A 16,447-nucleotide genomic window follows, 5' to 3' on the forward strand; every position below is an offset into this window, starting at 1 on the left:
TAACAATGCTTAGTGCAGCTCCCTGACTCTATCAGTCCAGTAATCATTCTAACTGAATATAGTCCTAAAGAAATTTCCTTGTAATTCATATATGGTAGATGTAGCATCTTGGGTGATGATAGAGAGATTTGAAGGATAGAAGGTGCATCAATGCTGCCATTGCTTTTGGTAGAACAAATATTAAAATAGTGTAGTAGTTTAGTTTTACTGTCATTTTTTCTTTTCTGAGGAAATTTTTTTCCCCAGTTCTTTCTTCATCTTTAATTTCTTTGTTTTGGTTAATGATTAGTTATTGTAAGTGGAATATTTCTATAAATTGACAAAATAGCAAAGCGATTCGGGATTTCAAAATACATATTTAGTGTATTATTAAATGTAAATAAAGATCCAAACTGTGCACCCATTTTAAAGTTGATTCAAGTTCCAAACTATGTGCCCTTTTTGAAATTGAATTTTTTGTTTTCATTATTGAGTTGTAAGAGTTGTTTATTCTAGATACAAGTTTCCTTATCAGATATGTGATTTGCAAATACATTTTGCCATTCATTGGGTTGCCTTTCACTTTCTTGTAGAAAGGTAAAATTTTTAGCTACCATACAATGTAGTTTAAACAATTTACTAGAATTATAGATAATGTTAATTGCCCATAGAATTTGTTTCTGAAAGAAAATTCAAGTGTTTATATAGAAAATTCAGTGTTTATATATACAAATTTAACTACACAGTAAGTCGATCTTGATTAACTATTAATTACATTGCCTTAAACTATCTGAGATATATCAGAATATATATATTCAGATATACCAGAATGTTTATTTTACTTTGAGACCTTGTTTATTTACCTTTCACATGAAATACCATAAAACTTAATGTGGTATTAAACATCTGAAACTAACAAAATACCCTTGAGGGTAACTTGTGTTCCTCTTATCAGTGTTATTTGGGCCTGCATTTCACCTCAGATGATAACAGGTGTCTGCTGAAGAATGTGACGTATCCTATCCACTTAAGCCAGGCAGGGCTGTAAATTGCTTCTTGGAAAAGAGAGCATGCAGGAGTCAGCACAGTGAACCCATTTTATAGAATTATTCCCTTAACCTCATATTCCCACCACTCATGTCTGTCTGTCCTCTCTGGTATGGTTGGAAATAGGTTCCTTATGAAAAACAAGACACTTCTGATTCAAGAAATAACAAGTGGTTTAGAAGCTCTGTACCAAGAACTGGAGACAAAGATCTTGATATATATATTTTTTATTATACCACAGTGCTTATTAAACATGTATTAAATACCTACTATTTTCCATGGTTTCTGTTAGGATCAGAAATAAGAAGACATGATGCATATATTCAAGGAATTTACACTCTAGGTGGGGGAACGGAAGTTGCTTATCCGGGGATTAGGTCTGAAACTAAGGTATGGGTTTAAAACCTCATAGGCAGAATTTCTCTTAAATTGTCTGAAATTCAACATGTTTTCATTAAATCCAGCAGCAGCAGTTTTCCTCACTACTTCTTCAGGAGAGCACTTATTGAAGTAGTTGGTCTTCACTTAGCACTATTTTTAATAAGAACTTTGAATTTTATCTTCTAAACAGTAGAACCACACTTAGTTACCTCCCCTAGCAGGAGATTTTGCCATTGTTAGAGGCTCAAAGGAACTGAGAACAAAAACGCAACAGACAACAGACTTATGCATCACTCCTCACAGCACTACAGCATACATTTATTTTTTTAAGTTTATTTTGTTTTTTAAATTTTTTATGTGGCAATAAGGATGGAAACCAGTGCCTCACACATGCTAGGGAAGCACTCTACCACTGAGCCACAACCCAAACCCCGTTTATTTACTTTTAATTTTTATTGGTGTGTTATAATTATACATAATAGTGGGATTCATTGTGACATATTTGTACATGCACATAACATAATTTGTTCATTACCTTTCTCATCCCTCCACTCTTCTCTCCCCCTGGTCCTTTACTCTACTTATCTCCCTTCTCATTTCATGAGCCTTCCCTTTTCCCTGTTTCCCTCTAGTTTCCACACATGAGAGAAAACATACGACCCTTGACTTACTGAGCCTGTCTTATTTCACTTAATACAATGCTCTCAAGTTCCATCCATTTTCCACTCTTTATGACTGAATAAAACTCCACTGTGTATATATGCCACATTTTCTTTATCCATTCATCTTTTGATGGGCACTTAGGCTGGTTCCATAACTTTGGCTCTTGAATTTGTGCTGCTATAAACATGTGTGTATCTCTGTACTATACTGAGTTTGATAAATACCAGGAGTGTTATATCTGGATCATATGGCGGTTCCATTTCTTGTCTTTCAAGAAATCTATATACTGATTCCATAATGGCTGTACTAATTTACAGTCCCTAAAACAGTATATAAGTTTTCCTTTGTCGCTACATCCTCATCAGCATTTATTAATTCTACTTATATTCTTGTTGGTTGTTCTTCTGATTGTACTTCCCTGATCACTAAAGATGCTGAACATTTTTTCATGTATTAGGTGGCCATTATACATTTCTTTTGAGAACTCTCTGTTTAGTTCATTTACCCATTTATTGATTGTGTTATTGGTTTGTTTTGGGTTTTGGTGGTAAGTTTAATTCTTTATATATTCTGGATATGAGTCCTTTGTGGAAGAGTAACTTCCATTCGGTAGGTTCTCTTCATGTAGAGTGTAATTATTGGCTGGATACGTTAGCTCCATTATATTGTGTTCTCATTCATTCACGTGGTCTCTTTCTCTCACTTCTTTTCACATCTTCCTTGCTCACGTCTAAATTTAAATAAATATGTAAATGCATGTGTGATATGATTCCACTGTATATAAACAAATATATGTAGCATGTGATAAGTGCCATAATAAATTTATATAGGTAGGTACTGTGAGGACAGAAATGAGGAAACAAGTTCTAAACTTAGTTTTATAGGTTAAAGAATATATATGTAATTGAACTAGCAAGTTAATTACTCTTTCAAGAATGAGGTATAGTTATTTTTGTTTTCCATCTAAACAGTAGTCATATTCCTTATTTTCTTAAAAAAATCAGTTTTCACATCAACCTTTCCCCTGTTTCTTCAGTGATAATTCTTCTGGTTAGAAAGTTTATTATTTAATTCAAGGTGGAGGCAAAGGAGTTGAATTTCCAGAGATTTTTTAAAAATCTCTTTGTTTGGCTTATAATACTTCTGTGCATTCTCCCAATTTTACACAGTACCACAAGTTAGTATTGTGAAAATCAATCTTCCCCATTGAATATCATGTATTAGACTACCTACATAGTTGTCTAGTTATTGGCACATACATAGCTATACATAGCTGCCATTTAGTTATTTTTTTCTTTATGTTTTATGTCCTTTTGTTCCTCCCTTACTGTTTTTCTATTACTACCTTCTTTTATGCTAGGTATTTTCTAGTATATTATTTTAATTCACTTATTGTTTCTTATACAATTTTAAAAGGTAATCTTCTTCATGGTTGTTCTTGGGCTATACTTATCATCTTAAAGAGTCTAGTTTGGATTAACCTAAGCCTAATTTTAGTATATTAAAACTTTACTCCCATATAGTTCCATTACCTTCTCCTTTCTTTTGCTGTTATCATAATACATATATTTTTATTTCTACATTATAAGACTATCAACATGATTTTATAATTATTATTTTATATACCTGTTTTTTAAATGAGATAGGAGAGAGTAACAAACGAAATGCCCTTTAGCATTTTGTGTAGGGCACATCTGTTAGTGATGAATTCTCTCGTTTTGTTTATCTATGTTTTGATTTCTTCTTTTTTCTCACTTCGCCTGACTCTTTGTTTTTTAAAGGATAGCTTTGCTAAATACAGAATTCTTAGTTGATTGTATTTTTATTTCATTATTCTATATGTCATCCCACTACCTGTTGGCCTACATGGTTTTTAATGAGAAGCCCTCTACAAATCTTATTAAGGAAACTATGGGAAGAATTCCTTTGTTTTGCAGCTTTCAAAATTTTCTGTCTTTTGACATATTCATGATAATGTTAAGTATGGCTTTGAGTTTAGTTTTGAATTTGTTGAGCTTATCTTTGAGTTTCTTTTTCTTTTTTTAAATATATTTTAATTGTAATGGACACAATACCTTTATTTTATTTATTTATTTTTATGTGGTGCTGAGGATCAGACCCTGTACCTCATACATGCTAGGCGAGAGCTCTACCACTGAGCCACAACCCAGCCCTATCTTTGAGTTTCTTGATATGCAGATGTTTTCCTTCAAATTTGAGATGTTTGGGGCCATTATTTCTTCAGTATTCTTTCTTCTCTCTCTCCTCTTCTTCTGGGACTCATATTATATACCTAATAGTATGTTTGATGGCATCCCACAGATCTCCGAGACTCTGTTCCTTTTTTTTTTTTTTTCTTTTTCTTTTTCTCCCCCTGTTTTTTTTTTTGTTCTAGATTCAAGAATCTCAGTGGACCTGTTTTCAAGTTTACTGGTCATTTCTTCTGTCTGTTCAATTGGCAGGGCATCAGCAGGTTGTTCTATAATTCAATTTCTTATACTAACTACCTGAAGATAGCATTAGATCCCACAGATTAAGGGCTAAGTCCACAAGCCTCTCACCATTTCTCACGCCAATTACAAATTAGCTTGTGACCTGTGCTTCTGAATGATCAACTATAGATTGTCCATGATGCCCTCTTCAGGTTTCTAGAGTGGTTTACAGATCTCAGGGAAACCCTTTACTTATGTTTACCCATCTGTTATAAAGGTTTTTACAAAAGATACAGATGAATAGTCAGTTTAAAGAGATCCACAGGGCAGATATGGGGAAGGAGCCTCCCCCCGCTTTTAGGGCATGCTGTCCTTCATGTGTTTAGTAATCCAGAAGCTCTCTGAACCTGGTCCTGGGCTTTTATAGAGTCTTTATTACCTAGGCATCATTGATTACATCGTTGGCCATTGGCGATCAACTCAATCTTCATTCCCTCTCCCTTCTTTGGATGTTAGGGATGGGGCAGAAAGTTCCAACTCTCTGAAATCATGGTTGGTTCCCTGGGAATCAGCCCTCCTATTCAGAGGCTTTCCAGGAACCCCTAGGCATCAGTCATTAAATTACAGAAAGAAAGATGGGGATGTGACTCTGTGGTAGAGTGCTGACCTAGCAATGTCAGAAGCCCTTGGATCCCCAGTATTGCAAAACAAACAAAAGATATATGAAAAGACATTCCAAGGGTTTTAGGAGCTATGTGGCAAGAACAAGGGTCAGAGAAAAAAATATATATTTATTATATCTCACAGTATTACACCCCCTCTCATAAATTTTCACTTGAGCAATTTTACTTTTCAACTCCAGAATTTGTTTGGTTCTTTTCTATAATTTCATTGTCTTGCACAAACTTCGCTTTTCTTTCCATTGCATTCCTTATTTAGTGCTACAAACATTTTTCCTGGTCCCAGATCATGCAGTGTTGACTTTCGTTTCCAGGTTTCTGAACATATTAGAATATTCTCCTTTTGTTTGGATAAATTTTACTAACATTTCAAATATCAGCTCATGTTACTTCCTCATGGAAACCTTCCTAGATTCTCACAAATCTGTTTTATCTATGGAAGCAATCATAAGATTTGTTTTATTTCAACACCTATCATATCATACTATAATTGCCTGTGTGCTCATCTTTATGCAGGCTATAAAGTTCATGATGTCAAGGAATGTTATTATGAGCAATCTGTGATCTATCATCTAACATTGGAACTCAATGAATTGTTAAATGAATAGAGAATTTATGACTGCATTTATGAATGAGGGAAACAACCATGCTCAGTATTAGAAATACAAAGATATCTTAGACAAATGCATGAATAAAATAGACCTTTGAAACATGTTGTGTTTGAGGGTTATATTTTCTGGTAGTAATGTGGGATTAATACTTAAAACCAGTGATTCTAGATAAAGTCTTGTATACTCTATTTGAAAAAATAAATAGCAAAAATAAATTTGAAACCAAAAAACATTATTTACAAATATAGAAGAAAATGAAGAGAACTTTCCATCATATCATAGGTCATAAACATCTTATGCCAGGAAATATACTTTAACATCATCTATTGCTGAGACCAACAAACTTTTTCTATAGAAGAATCTGTAGTATATAGTTTAGGCTTTGAGGGCTATAACGTCTCAAAACCTGTTGCAACTTAACTCTGCCTATAGCAAAGGCAGCCATAAATCATTCCAAATGGGGTGTGATTCATTCCAATAAAACTGTTTTTTACAAAAATAGGGAGCAATCAGAATTTGGTACAAGTGCCATAAATCTATTATAAAGATATACCATAATTAACTCCCTATTATTAGAAATCATCTTCAATTTATTTCACTATTGTTAATAACATCCTAGCATTGCTTCATGTTCATTCTCAATTTGTGACCCAGGATAAATTCTAAAAATGTGATTTCGGAGACTAAAAATGTCTCCTTATTTGTTAGCTTCCTGTTACTACCGCAAGTACTTGAGATAAACAACTTATAAAAAGGAAGTTTATATTAGCTTACCGTTTTGAAGTTTTCAGTCTATAGTCATTTGACCCTGTTGCTTTTCAAGCTGTGATAAGGCAACATACCATGGCAGGGAGCACGTGACTGAGCACACTATTCACCTTATAACCTGGACATGAAAAAGAGGAAGAGAAGAAATCCTGGTTCCACAATCCCCTTCAAGGACATACCCCCAGTGACCTAAAACCTCACACTGGACTTCATCTTTTAAAGGTTTCATTGCTTCCCAGTAAGTGCCAAAGTGGGGACCAAGACTTTAAAACACAGCCTCTGGGGGACATTTTCTATCCAAACTATAGAACCTTACAACTTTTTTTAAACAAGGATAGATAATTTAACATTTGCTTTCTAACTGTGACTGTGAGGATTTTGTTTAGTTCTTTTTGTGGTTATGTGAGAATGGAGAAAGATGGAGTGAAACTTTAGAAGGAAAGAAGCAAAGAAAGACTGGAGGGAAAGAGATTGAGATAATAGTGATGTAAAACTTGAAATATTTCAGGAAGAAGAAAATAGAAAAATTCCATAACCACAAATTTTCCTACTCACATGCTAAGTTTTTGTTTTATAGCTCTGTAGAGGATTGTTTAAAACATTTCGTACATTGGATTTAAGACTTAGGGTGGGGTTTTGCAAATTACAAAATAAGAATTTCTTTTTTTCCTAAGATATTCTTAGGCTATCGTGACTTTGATTGTGGCTAACCAATGAATATATATGTGTACACACATATATATATGATGATGATGATGATACCAAACTTTTCCAAGGGAAAAGTCTACTCAATTAGTACAGGGATTGGCATCTTACTATCAGTGGGCCAAATTCCTTCTTTTGCCTGTTTTTGTAAATGAAATTTATTATAATCAAGTATATTGACTCAGTATTGTCAATGGCTGCTTTCAGGGTTTAAAAGGGCAGAGTTATGTAATTGTATCAGAGACAGTATGGCCCTTAAAGCTCAAAATATCTACTACTTTACAGGAAAAGTTTACAAACCCCTAAATTGGAGAAATTGCATATTTAGTCAGTTTACTGAAAATGGATCTACAAATATACAAGTAATTTTGCTACAAATAGGTAAACAAGATTTTAGACACTCAATTTGGAGACCAGATCTAGGCACTTAAAAATACAACACAATGTTGAAAAATAACAAAAAATGTTAGAATGCAATAAACTCATAGAACAATTATGTGTTCCATGAAAGATGAAATTCAAAGCACCCACATACTTACCATTATAAAGCACCTGCCTTCATTAAAAAAGACTTACACATAGTTGGAAGTTGACAGCTCCATAAAGTTTTACCCTGTCTTTAAAAACCAGCAGTTATACTGTGTGACAAGTTTCAATGGAGCATTGCTGAAATAATTTTATTGCAACTTCTGGATTAGGCAACTGTAGTCAAATTGAAAAACTCAGAACTCAATAAATGTTTGAAACCTGTGTGCCTAGGCTTATTCCAAAGATAAGCTTTGTTTCTACTGAACATGTAACCTAAATTCTTTTTGACATGAGTGTAAGAGTGGACGTGTATAGGTGAAGAAAAATGGGGATGTTGGTTAAAAGGATACAAAGTTTCAGTAAGACAGGATCAATAACTTCTGGAGGTCTGTTTACTGCAAGGTGATTAGAGTTAATGTATGCTAAGAGATTAGATCTTAAATATTCTCATCAAAAATATTAAGTATGAGGTGACATATGTTAATAAGCCTGACTTAATATTATCACAATGTATAATATATATAATTTGTCAATTATACATTAATGAAGTTGCTGGGGGAGGGAGAAAGTAGTAATATTTTCCTAGATCCACCTGTTACCTAGAAATAGCTATTGTCTTGAATTGTTTAAGAATCCTAAATATTTTAATAGATTTCAAAATGCCTTACCTTTGATTAATTTTATAGAAACATCCCTAAAAGAGTCCGATTTGTGAAATTCCTTGGAATGTAGTGGAAAAGCCACTAGACTGAAGTCAAAGTTCTTAACCAAATTGTTAACTAGATGTTGATAAAAGCTCAGTTCATAGTACCAACTCTAGGGTTCTTTTGTGAGAGTAGCTCTCAGTTTTAATGCTAAAGCCACTGATTTTAGGGCATTTTCTTAGAGCTTAAACTAATCCCAGCTGATGAGGTAAGAGTAGACTAGTTCATCTCAGGAACTTTATAGCTGTGTGACACCAAACCTTTATATGATATAGAGCTTGTGAAGGGAAATAAATGGAAACGTTCTATATCTGTCAAGACAAAGCAATGCTATTACAAAACTACAAATATTACAGTAGACATACTGTTACCCAAAAGAAATGAACTCATATCATTTTATACATTTCTCTTGTATTTAACTTTTGAGTTTATCTTGTTTCTCATTCTTTCCTTTTCTATGATACTTATTCTGTATTAAAACTGTTAGTGTTATGCCAAGAATTCATGTTATGATTGTTTTTCAGGATGTTCTTAAGGAATGGTGATGAATAAGACACTGAGCCATCATCCCTAGCTGCCAGAGAACCAGAGATTATGTCTATGTTGTAGTTACTACAGCCTTGAATGGGACTTTCAGTCATTCAGAATAGAAAAAGTCCAGTAAGCTGGGAACTCTTCTCAAACCCATATACTCATGTCTTCCTGTAACCCCATTGATAGTTTTGGTTTTTTGTTTTTTTTTTTTTTTTTTACCCCTTTGCAGTACTGAAAATGGAACCCAGGGACATTCTACCATAAATTACACCCCCAGCCCTTCTTATTTTATTTTTTAGGCTAAATTGCCTACATTAGCCCCAAACTTGCTATTCTCCTACCTCAGCATCCCAAGTCCCTGTAATTATAGGCGTAAGCCATTATACCAGGCTGACTGTTCTATTAATTGTATTATATTTCTATGTTTTCATGGATTTGTTTTTTCAGATATTCACAATGTTCACGTCATTCCTTTGTCCTCGAACAATTATTCCGTTTTACTGAACATTCTTTCATTCGTTTAATAAACACTTATTAAACATATTAAATGCATTTTATGCTGAGTCCAAGGGATGATATATTCATTCAGACACACAAATATCAACTCCCAAAGAATTTGCCATCAAATGGGAGAGTCAGATAAGGAAAGGGAAAGTTATATAAAATAAGAAATGAGAAATTAAGTATTAAAGAAGCAAACATTAACATTTTAAAAATCTCACCAACATTCATTGTTAAATAGAAGGAGCATTGGTTTTAGATTTTCTTGATTTGCTTTCAGATCCTCCTTAAAAGCCACTTGACCCTAAGTTAACTTCAGTGATAACTTGCTAGGTCGTTCTAAGTTTTAGAAATAAATAGATGTAAGCATTTAGCCTAGTGCCTGCTGAATAAATGATGTTTTCCTTTTTTGTAACTCATCTTCCCAAAATTATAATTCCAAAGCTTTTAGGTAGATAATTTATCTGGCTTCTACTTCATAAAAAATGTGAAAAATGGATATATGATTATTTTTAAGACACTTTAACAGCATTCTGACAAACTTATTATAAGTCAATTTATATAATTTTTATTAAATTTACTCACAATTCCATTAAGATATATTGACTATCTTAAGAACTTGTAATATTACTTATAAAATGTTATCACACTAGGAATTCTGAAATCTCTGGTCTTGAATATGTGAACTTAAGAGGGAGTAATGTATTTTCTAAAGACTTGTCATTATAATTAGAATTTTCTCTATGTAAAGAATATTAAAACTTTAATATTTGGGAATAATACTATGTTTTAGGTGGAAGCAAAATAGTCGAAAGTTCTTTTCACTGAAAACAATTATTTCATTTCTTTGAAATTAAGTAGCATAACTATTGCTAAAAATATAAACTGAGGGACTACTGGTGTAGCTCAGGGGTAGAACTCTTGCCTTGCACATGTGAGGCTCTGGGTTCAATCTTCAGCACCACATAAATAAATAAAATAAAGGTATTGTGTCCATCTACAACTGAGAACATTTTAAAAAAATATATAAACTGAGTTTGGTGTAGTTGCAACACAATTTGTGTTTCTTCAAAAGTGTGATGGTTGATATCAAATCAGAATATTGTCTAGATGTTTGTCTGGAGGTTACAAATCTTATAACATTAAGTAATAAATCATTCCAGATATGTTATATTCTACATAATAAGTGTTAAAGATTTGTTGTTTGTAAGTACCTTAAAAATAAGAGAGCTAATTCCTTATAAGAAGTAATAGCCCAAAATATCAACAGAACATAGAACTATTTTATATAAACCATTCTAAGTCAACAATGGGAATAGTAATCAAACAAATAACTACTTTCCTATCCAAAGAAAAGGACCAGTGAGCAGAATCAGGAGGGATGGAAGTGGAGAAGAAACCTGAGGATAGTATTGGCATAGTAATAGTTAATTACTACATGAGGAAAATGGATGTGTTCTACTGTGCCATTCTTCCTATTTGAATTAGACAAATGGCATATGTCTGGGGGGAACAAGGGACAATGCTCTGAAGATAGACAGGAACCGCTTCCATACAGCTCTGCCAGATTCAGGAGAGTAATGGTGCATCTGCTTTTTTGTTACTGTTGTTGTTACTTAACCTTGTCATGGATACATTACTGTTTCTGTAGCATTTATTTTGTGGATTCTCTCTCATATTACTTTATCTTGGCTATGCCAAATTTATCCTTTTCTGCACCTTGACTGACATATTGGCTTCCTGAAAACTGTGCATACTTGGATTTTTACTTCCCTCCCTCCCTTTTTCTTTCTCTCTCCCTACCCCAACCCATTGTTTCTCTGACCTACTATATCAGGTAGAAAATTTAGTTATCTAGAAATCCATTACAACTGATTTATAGAGATTTTTTTTGATTTGGGTTTGTCTTTTTTTTTTTTTTTTTCTATTACCCTCCTCCCTATCTCTAATAGCAAAAGTCTACACTCTGAAACTCCTTTTACCCTTTTCTTTGTTGTAAAGTTATCTCTTAGAGAAATCTCTTGTTTGAAAATATTAATGCCAATGCAGGCATTCATTGATTTATTTAGTAAACTTTCAGTGAACTTGTTCACAGCCCTGAGCTGTGTGGTATTATGGGGTGATTCAGTAAAGTATATAAAAATCAGTTATAAGTGGAAACTAGTCAAATACATTTTCACCAAAGCTACTACAATATTTAAATCATACTACAGTGCTTATGTTTATAAAATGCTTCCAAATGTTCTCTTGCTAAATATAGTTAACACAGATGACTTTAACTGTAGATTTTCTTCCCTCCTATCTTAGATAAGGTATATTGCTATTTCAGTGACTTTGTATTCTGAGTTTTGTATAGTTAAAATGTTAAGCTGTATCACTATTTCAGTGACTTTTTGTTCTGAGTTTTGAATTGTTAAAATGTTTCTCAAGTCTAAACTTTATAATGTGTTACATTTTAGGTCAGAAGACATGTCTTCATCTGCATGGCATCTTTCCTTACCTCTATGTGCCATACGATGGTTATGGACAGCAACCAGAAAACTATCTTTCTCAAATGGCATTCAGTATCGACAGAGCACTTAATGTGGCTTTAGGCAATCCATCTTCCACTGCTCAGCATGTGTTCAAAGTGTCATTAGTATCAGGAATGTAAGTATATGATAATACCTTTTAAAAAATTTGTTATCTCTATTTCTTTTGCTGTTCTAATTAAAGGAAAACATTCTATTAAAATATATTGTTTGTACTTCTTTTACTTTTCCTCTAAAGGAACTTTGATGAATTTCTTGCTGAAATCTTTTAAAGTGAATTTTTGTTGGAGTGAATGATGATTTAACAGTGGTTTTTTGTTTTAATCTGTTCCATTTGATTCATGTAATGCATTCATATTTATCTATTGAGTAGTTTCTCTGTGCCACATACTGTTCCGGCACTTGCTATGTTAACTTACTTTCCCTGTAACAAAATACCTGATATAATCAACTTATAAAGAGAAAAGGATTATTTTGGCTTATAGTTTCAGAGGTTCCAGTCCGTGGTAGGTTGGCCCCATTGCTTTGGGCCTGTGGCAAGACAAGTGCATCGTTGTAGGAAGATTTAACAGAGCAAAACTGCTTACCACATGGCCAAGAAACAAAGGAGAAGGAAAGGAAAGACTGTGGTTCCATAATCTCCATTAAAGACATCCCCCTAATGACCTAAAGACTTCCCACAAGACCTGCCTCGTAAAGGTTCTACCACCTCCAGTAGTGCCACCTCGGGACCTTTAATGTGGGCTTTTGGGGGGTGTTCAAGATCTAAACTATAGGCTAGTGCTGTAGCACACCCCCATTATCCCAGTGACTGGGGAGGCTGAGGCAGGAGGATCAGCAACTTAGCTGAGCATGACCTGTTTCAAAAATTAAAAAGTACTGGGGTTGTAGCTCAGTGGTAGATCGCCTCTGGGTTCATTACCCAGTTTAAAAAAAAAAAAAAAAAAAAATCAAAACTGCAGAGCTTGGGATATATTGTTGAGCAAAACAAAAATATCTGCCCCTAGCTGGTTACATTCTAGCAGTGGAAAACATAATAACTTATACATATAATATGAAATAAAACCATTTGTTGTACAATTACTGCTATAGAAGAAGAGAAGATGGAGAGCAGAGTAAGAAGGATCAGTAGTATAGGACTGGGAAGTAGACTAGTGGCAAATTTATGTAGGATTATTAGGAAAGGTCTCATTGATAAGGTCGATGATGTTTAAACAAAGATGCTAAGAGTGTAAGGAAGCAGAAATAGCATGGAAGCCAGATGGCTTGGAATGAAGGGAGTGAAGAGTTGGATAAAAGGAAATTGAGAAAGAGAAGATGGAGATCAGATAGGCTAGTGGTTCTCAAAGTATGGTATCTATACTTTGGCTTCCGGTAGCACCATTAGTTTTTACTTGATTTAACAGCTGTGAGACCATAGCTCTCAGATTTCCAAATACAAGGAATGCAATTGAACAATGATCTCTCTACTGTATGGTGAAATTCTGTTAATCACTCCATGTGACCTGAAACTGCTTTCCATAGACTACTCTTAGCTAGTGACTGAACATGGCAAGGACACTAAGGCAGTCTGTTCCTGAGGAGCTTGAGAACTCTCCTATAGCCATTAGAATCCCATCACAGATCCTTCCTCCATCCCTCTCTCCTTCACATGGGACTTGATTAGTATCTAGGTCTGGTGGTTGTTCCAACTCTTCTGACTCTTTCATCATTTTCTCTCACAGGTGCTTTCCCTAATAAATATCTTGCACATTTGTTGTTTATTTCTCAGAAGACTTGGAGTAACACACTTAGAAATTTGAACGAAATACATTATTGGGTCCCATCCCAGACCTACTGAATCAGAAACTCTGGTGAGGGTGCCCAGGAATCAGTGTTTTAATAAGCCTTTCTGATAATTCTCATGCGTACTAAAGTTTCCTCTGCTGGAGGCTATTCTTTTTTTTTTGTGGTGCTGGGGATCAAACCCAGGGCCTTGTGCTTGCAAGGCAAGCACTCTACCAGCTGAGCTATCTCCCCAGCCCTGTTGCAGGATTTTGAGCAACCCAGGTCTGATTTAAAGTTGGAGGGATTACTTTAGCAACTGTGTAGGAAGACATAGATTGTTGGAGGACATAGGTAGAAGGGAGAGTTGTAGGATTCTGTTTCATCAATCTAGGTAAAAAATATGGTGGCTTGAGCTAGTGTAATAGCATGGGTGTGGTGTAAAGTGGTCAGTTTCTGAATCTGTCCTGAGGTTTGAGATTTGCTGTCTTATTGGTCGAAGATTATGAGAGAGCAAAGATGTCTACAAAATTCTTAACCTGAGTCTTTGTAGACTCTGATAACCAGTGTTCTAGTCTCTACTTTGAGATCAACTTTTTAACTCCCACGTATAAGTAAGGACATGCCATATTTGCCTTTCTGCATTTGACTTATTTTACTTAGCACAATATCCTCCATGTTGTTCCAAATGACAGAGTTCTATTCATTATTATGGTTGAATAATATTCCATTATATATATATATATATACACACACATATATATATATATTATTTTTACAGACTGCAATATATATAATGTGTGTGCTTTACCTATTCATCTATCCATGGATACCTCTCTTGATCCATATCTTGGCTTTTGTGAACAGTGCTGCAATAAACATGAAAGTGCAGGTGTCTCTTTGGTATAAACTGATTTCAACTCCGTTGGATGTATACCTATTAGTATTGCTACCTAATAGTGTTGCTGAATTACTTGGTAGTTCTATTTCTGGTTTTTCGAGGAGCCACCGTACTGTTTTCCATAATGGCTACATTAATTTGCATTCCCAGAACAATGTATGGAATTTTTCCTTTATCTGTATGCTTGCCAGCATTTGTTACTTTTCATCTTCTTGATAATAGCAGAAGTAATATAATATCTCATTTTGGATTTGATTTGCATTTCCATGATGATTAGTGATGTTAAGCATTTTTTCATGTATTTGTCATTTGTATATCCTCTTTTTTATTTTTACAGACTACATTTTGATTCATTGTACACAAATGGAGTACCTCATTTCATTTCTGTGGTTGTGCACAATATAGACTCATACCATTCGTGTAATCATACATGTACATAGGGTAATGATGTCTGTCTCATTCCACCATTTTCTATACCCTCCTCCCTCTCATTTCCCTCTAGGTAATCTAAAGTTCCTCTATTCTTCTCTTACTCCCCCACCCCCATTATATATCATCATCCACTTATCAGGGAAAACATTTGACCTTTGGTTTTTTGGGATTGGCTTATTTCATTTAGCATGATATTCTCCAATTCCATCCATTTATCTGCAAATGCCATAATATTATTATTCTTTATGGCTGAATAATATTCCATTGTGTATATATACCAGAGTTTCTTTATCCATTCTTCTGTTGAAGGGCATCTAGGTTGGTTCCACAATCTAGCTATTGTGAATTGAGCTGCTATAAGCATTGATGTGGCTGCTTTACTGTAGAATGCTAATTTTAAGTCCTTTGGGTATAAACCAAGGAGTGGGATAACTGGATCCAAAAGTGGGTCCATTCCAAGTTTTTCTGAGGAATCTTCACACTGCTTTCCAGAGTGGCTGCACCAATTTGCAACTCTACCAGCAATGTATGAGTGTACCTTTTTCCTCACATCCATGCCAACATATATTATTGTTTGTGTTCTTGATAATAGCCATTCTAATTGGAGTAAGATGAAATCTTAGAGTTAATTTGCATTTCTCTAATTACTAGAGATATTGAATACTTTTTCATATATTTATTAATTGCCTATATATCTTCTTCTGTAAAGCATCTGTCCAGTTTTTCGGTGTATATCCTCTTTAGAGAAAACTCTATTCAGGACATTTGCTTATTTTTAAATTAGATGGTTTGGGTTGTTTTTATTTTGTTTTGTTTGTTTGTTTTTTAGTTTTTGGTTTTGGTTTTTGTGTTGGGAATTGAACCCAGGGGCGCTTAAACACTGAGCCAAAACCCCAGGCCTTTTTAAATATTTTATTTAGAGACACGGTCTTGCTGAAGTGCTTAAGGCCTTGCTAAGTTGGTGAGACTGGCGTCAAACTTGCAATCCTTCTGCCTCAGCCTCCCAAACTGCTGAGATTACAGGTGTGCACTTCCACACCTGGTTGTTTTTTCTATTTCTATGAGGGATGTCTTTGGAATTTTGATAGCAGTTACATTGAATCTGTAAATCACTTTGGGTAGTATGGAGAGTTTAACAATTTTAGTTTTTCCAATCCGCGGACATGGGGTGTCTTACCATGTTTGTGTGTGTGTGTGTGTGTGTTCCTTAATTTCTTTCATCAGTGTTCTATAATTTTCATTGTAGAGATCATTCATTTCCTTCATTAAATTTTACTTAGTTGTTT

At 34.3% G+C, this 16,447-nt stretch overlaps 1 protein-coding gene across 1 annotated transcript in view; it reads left to right on the plus strand.

Annotated features, from left to right (window-relative positions):
• The window catches only part of Rev3l (REV3 like, DNA directed polymerase zeta catalytic subunit), a 178,255-nt gene that overhangs the window by 43,487 nt on the left and 118,321 nt on the right, over window positions 1-16,447 (plus strand). The window contains 1 exon segment of the mRNA XM_047559512.1: window positions 11,993-12,182. Within this exon segment, the coding sequence (XP_047415468.1) occupies window positions 11,993-12,182 (190 nt within the window).

This window comes from Sciurus carolinensis, chromosome 7 (genome assembly GCF_902686445.1).
Source record: "Sciurus carolinensis chromosome 7, mSciCar1.2, whole genome shotgun sequence".
Lineage (NCBI taxonomy): Eukaryota > Metazoa > Chordata > Mammalia > Rodentia > Sciuridae > Sciurus > Sciurus carolinensis.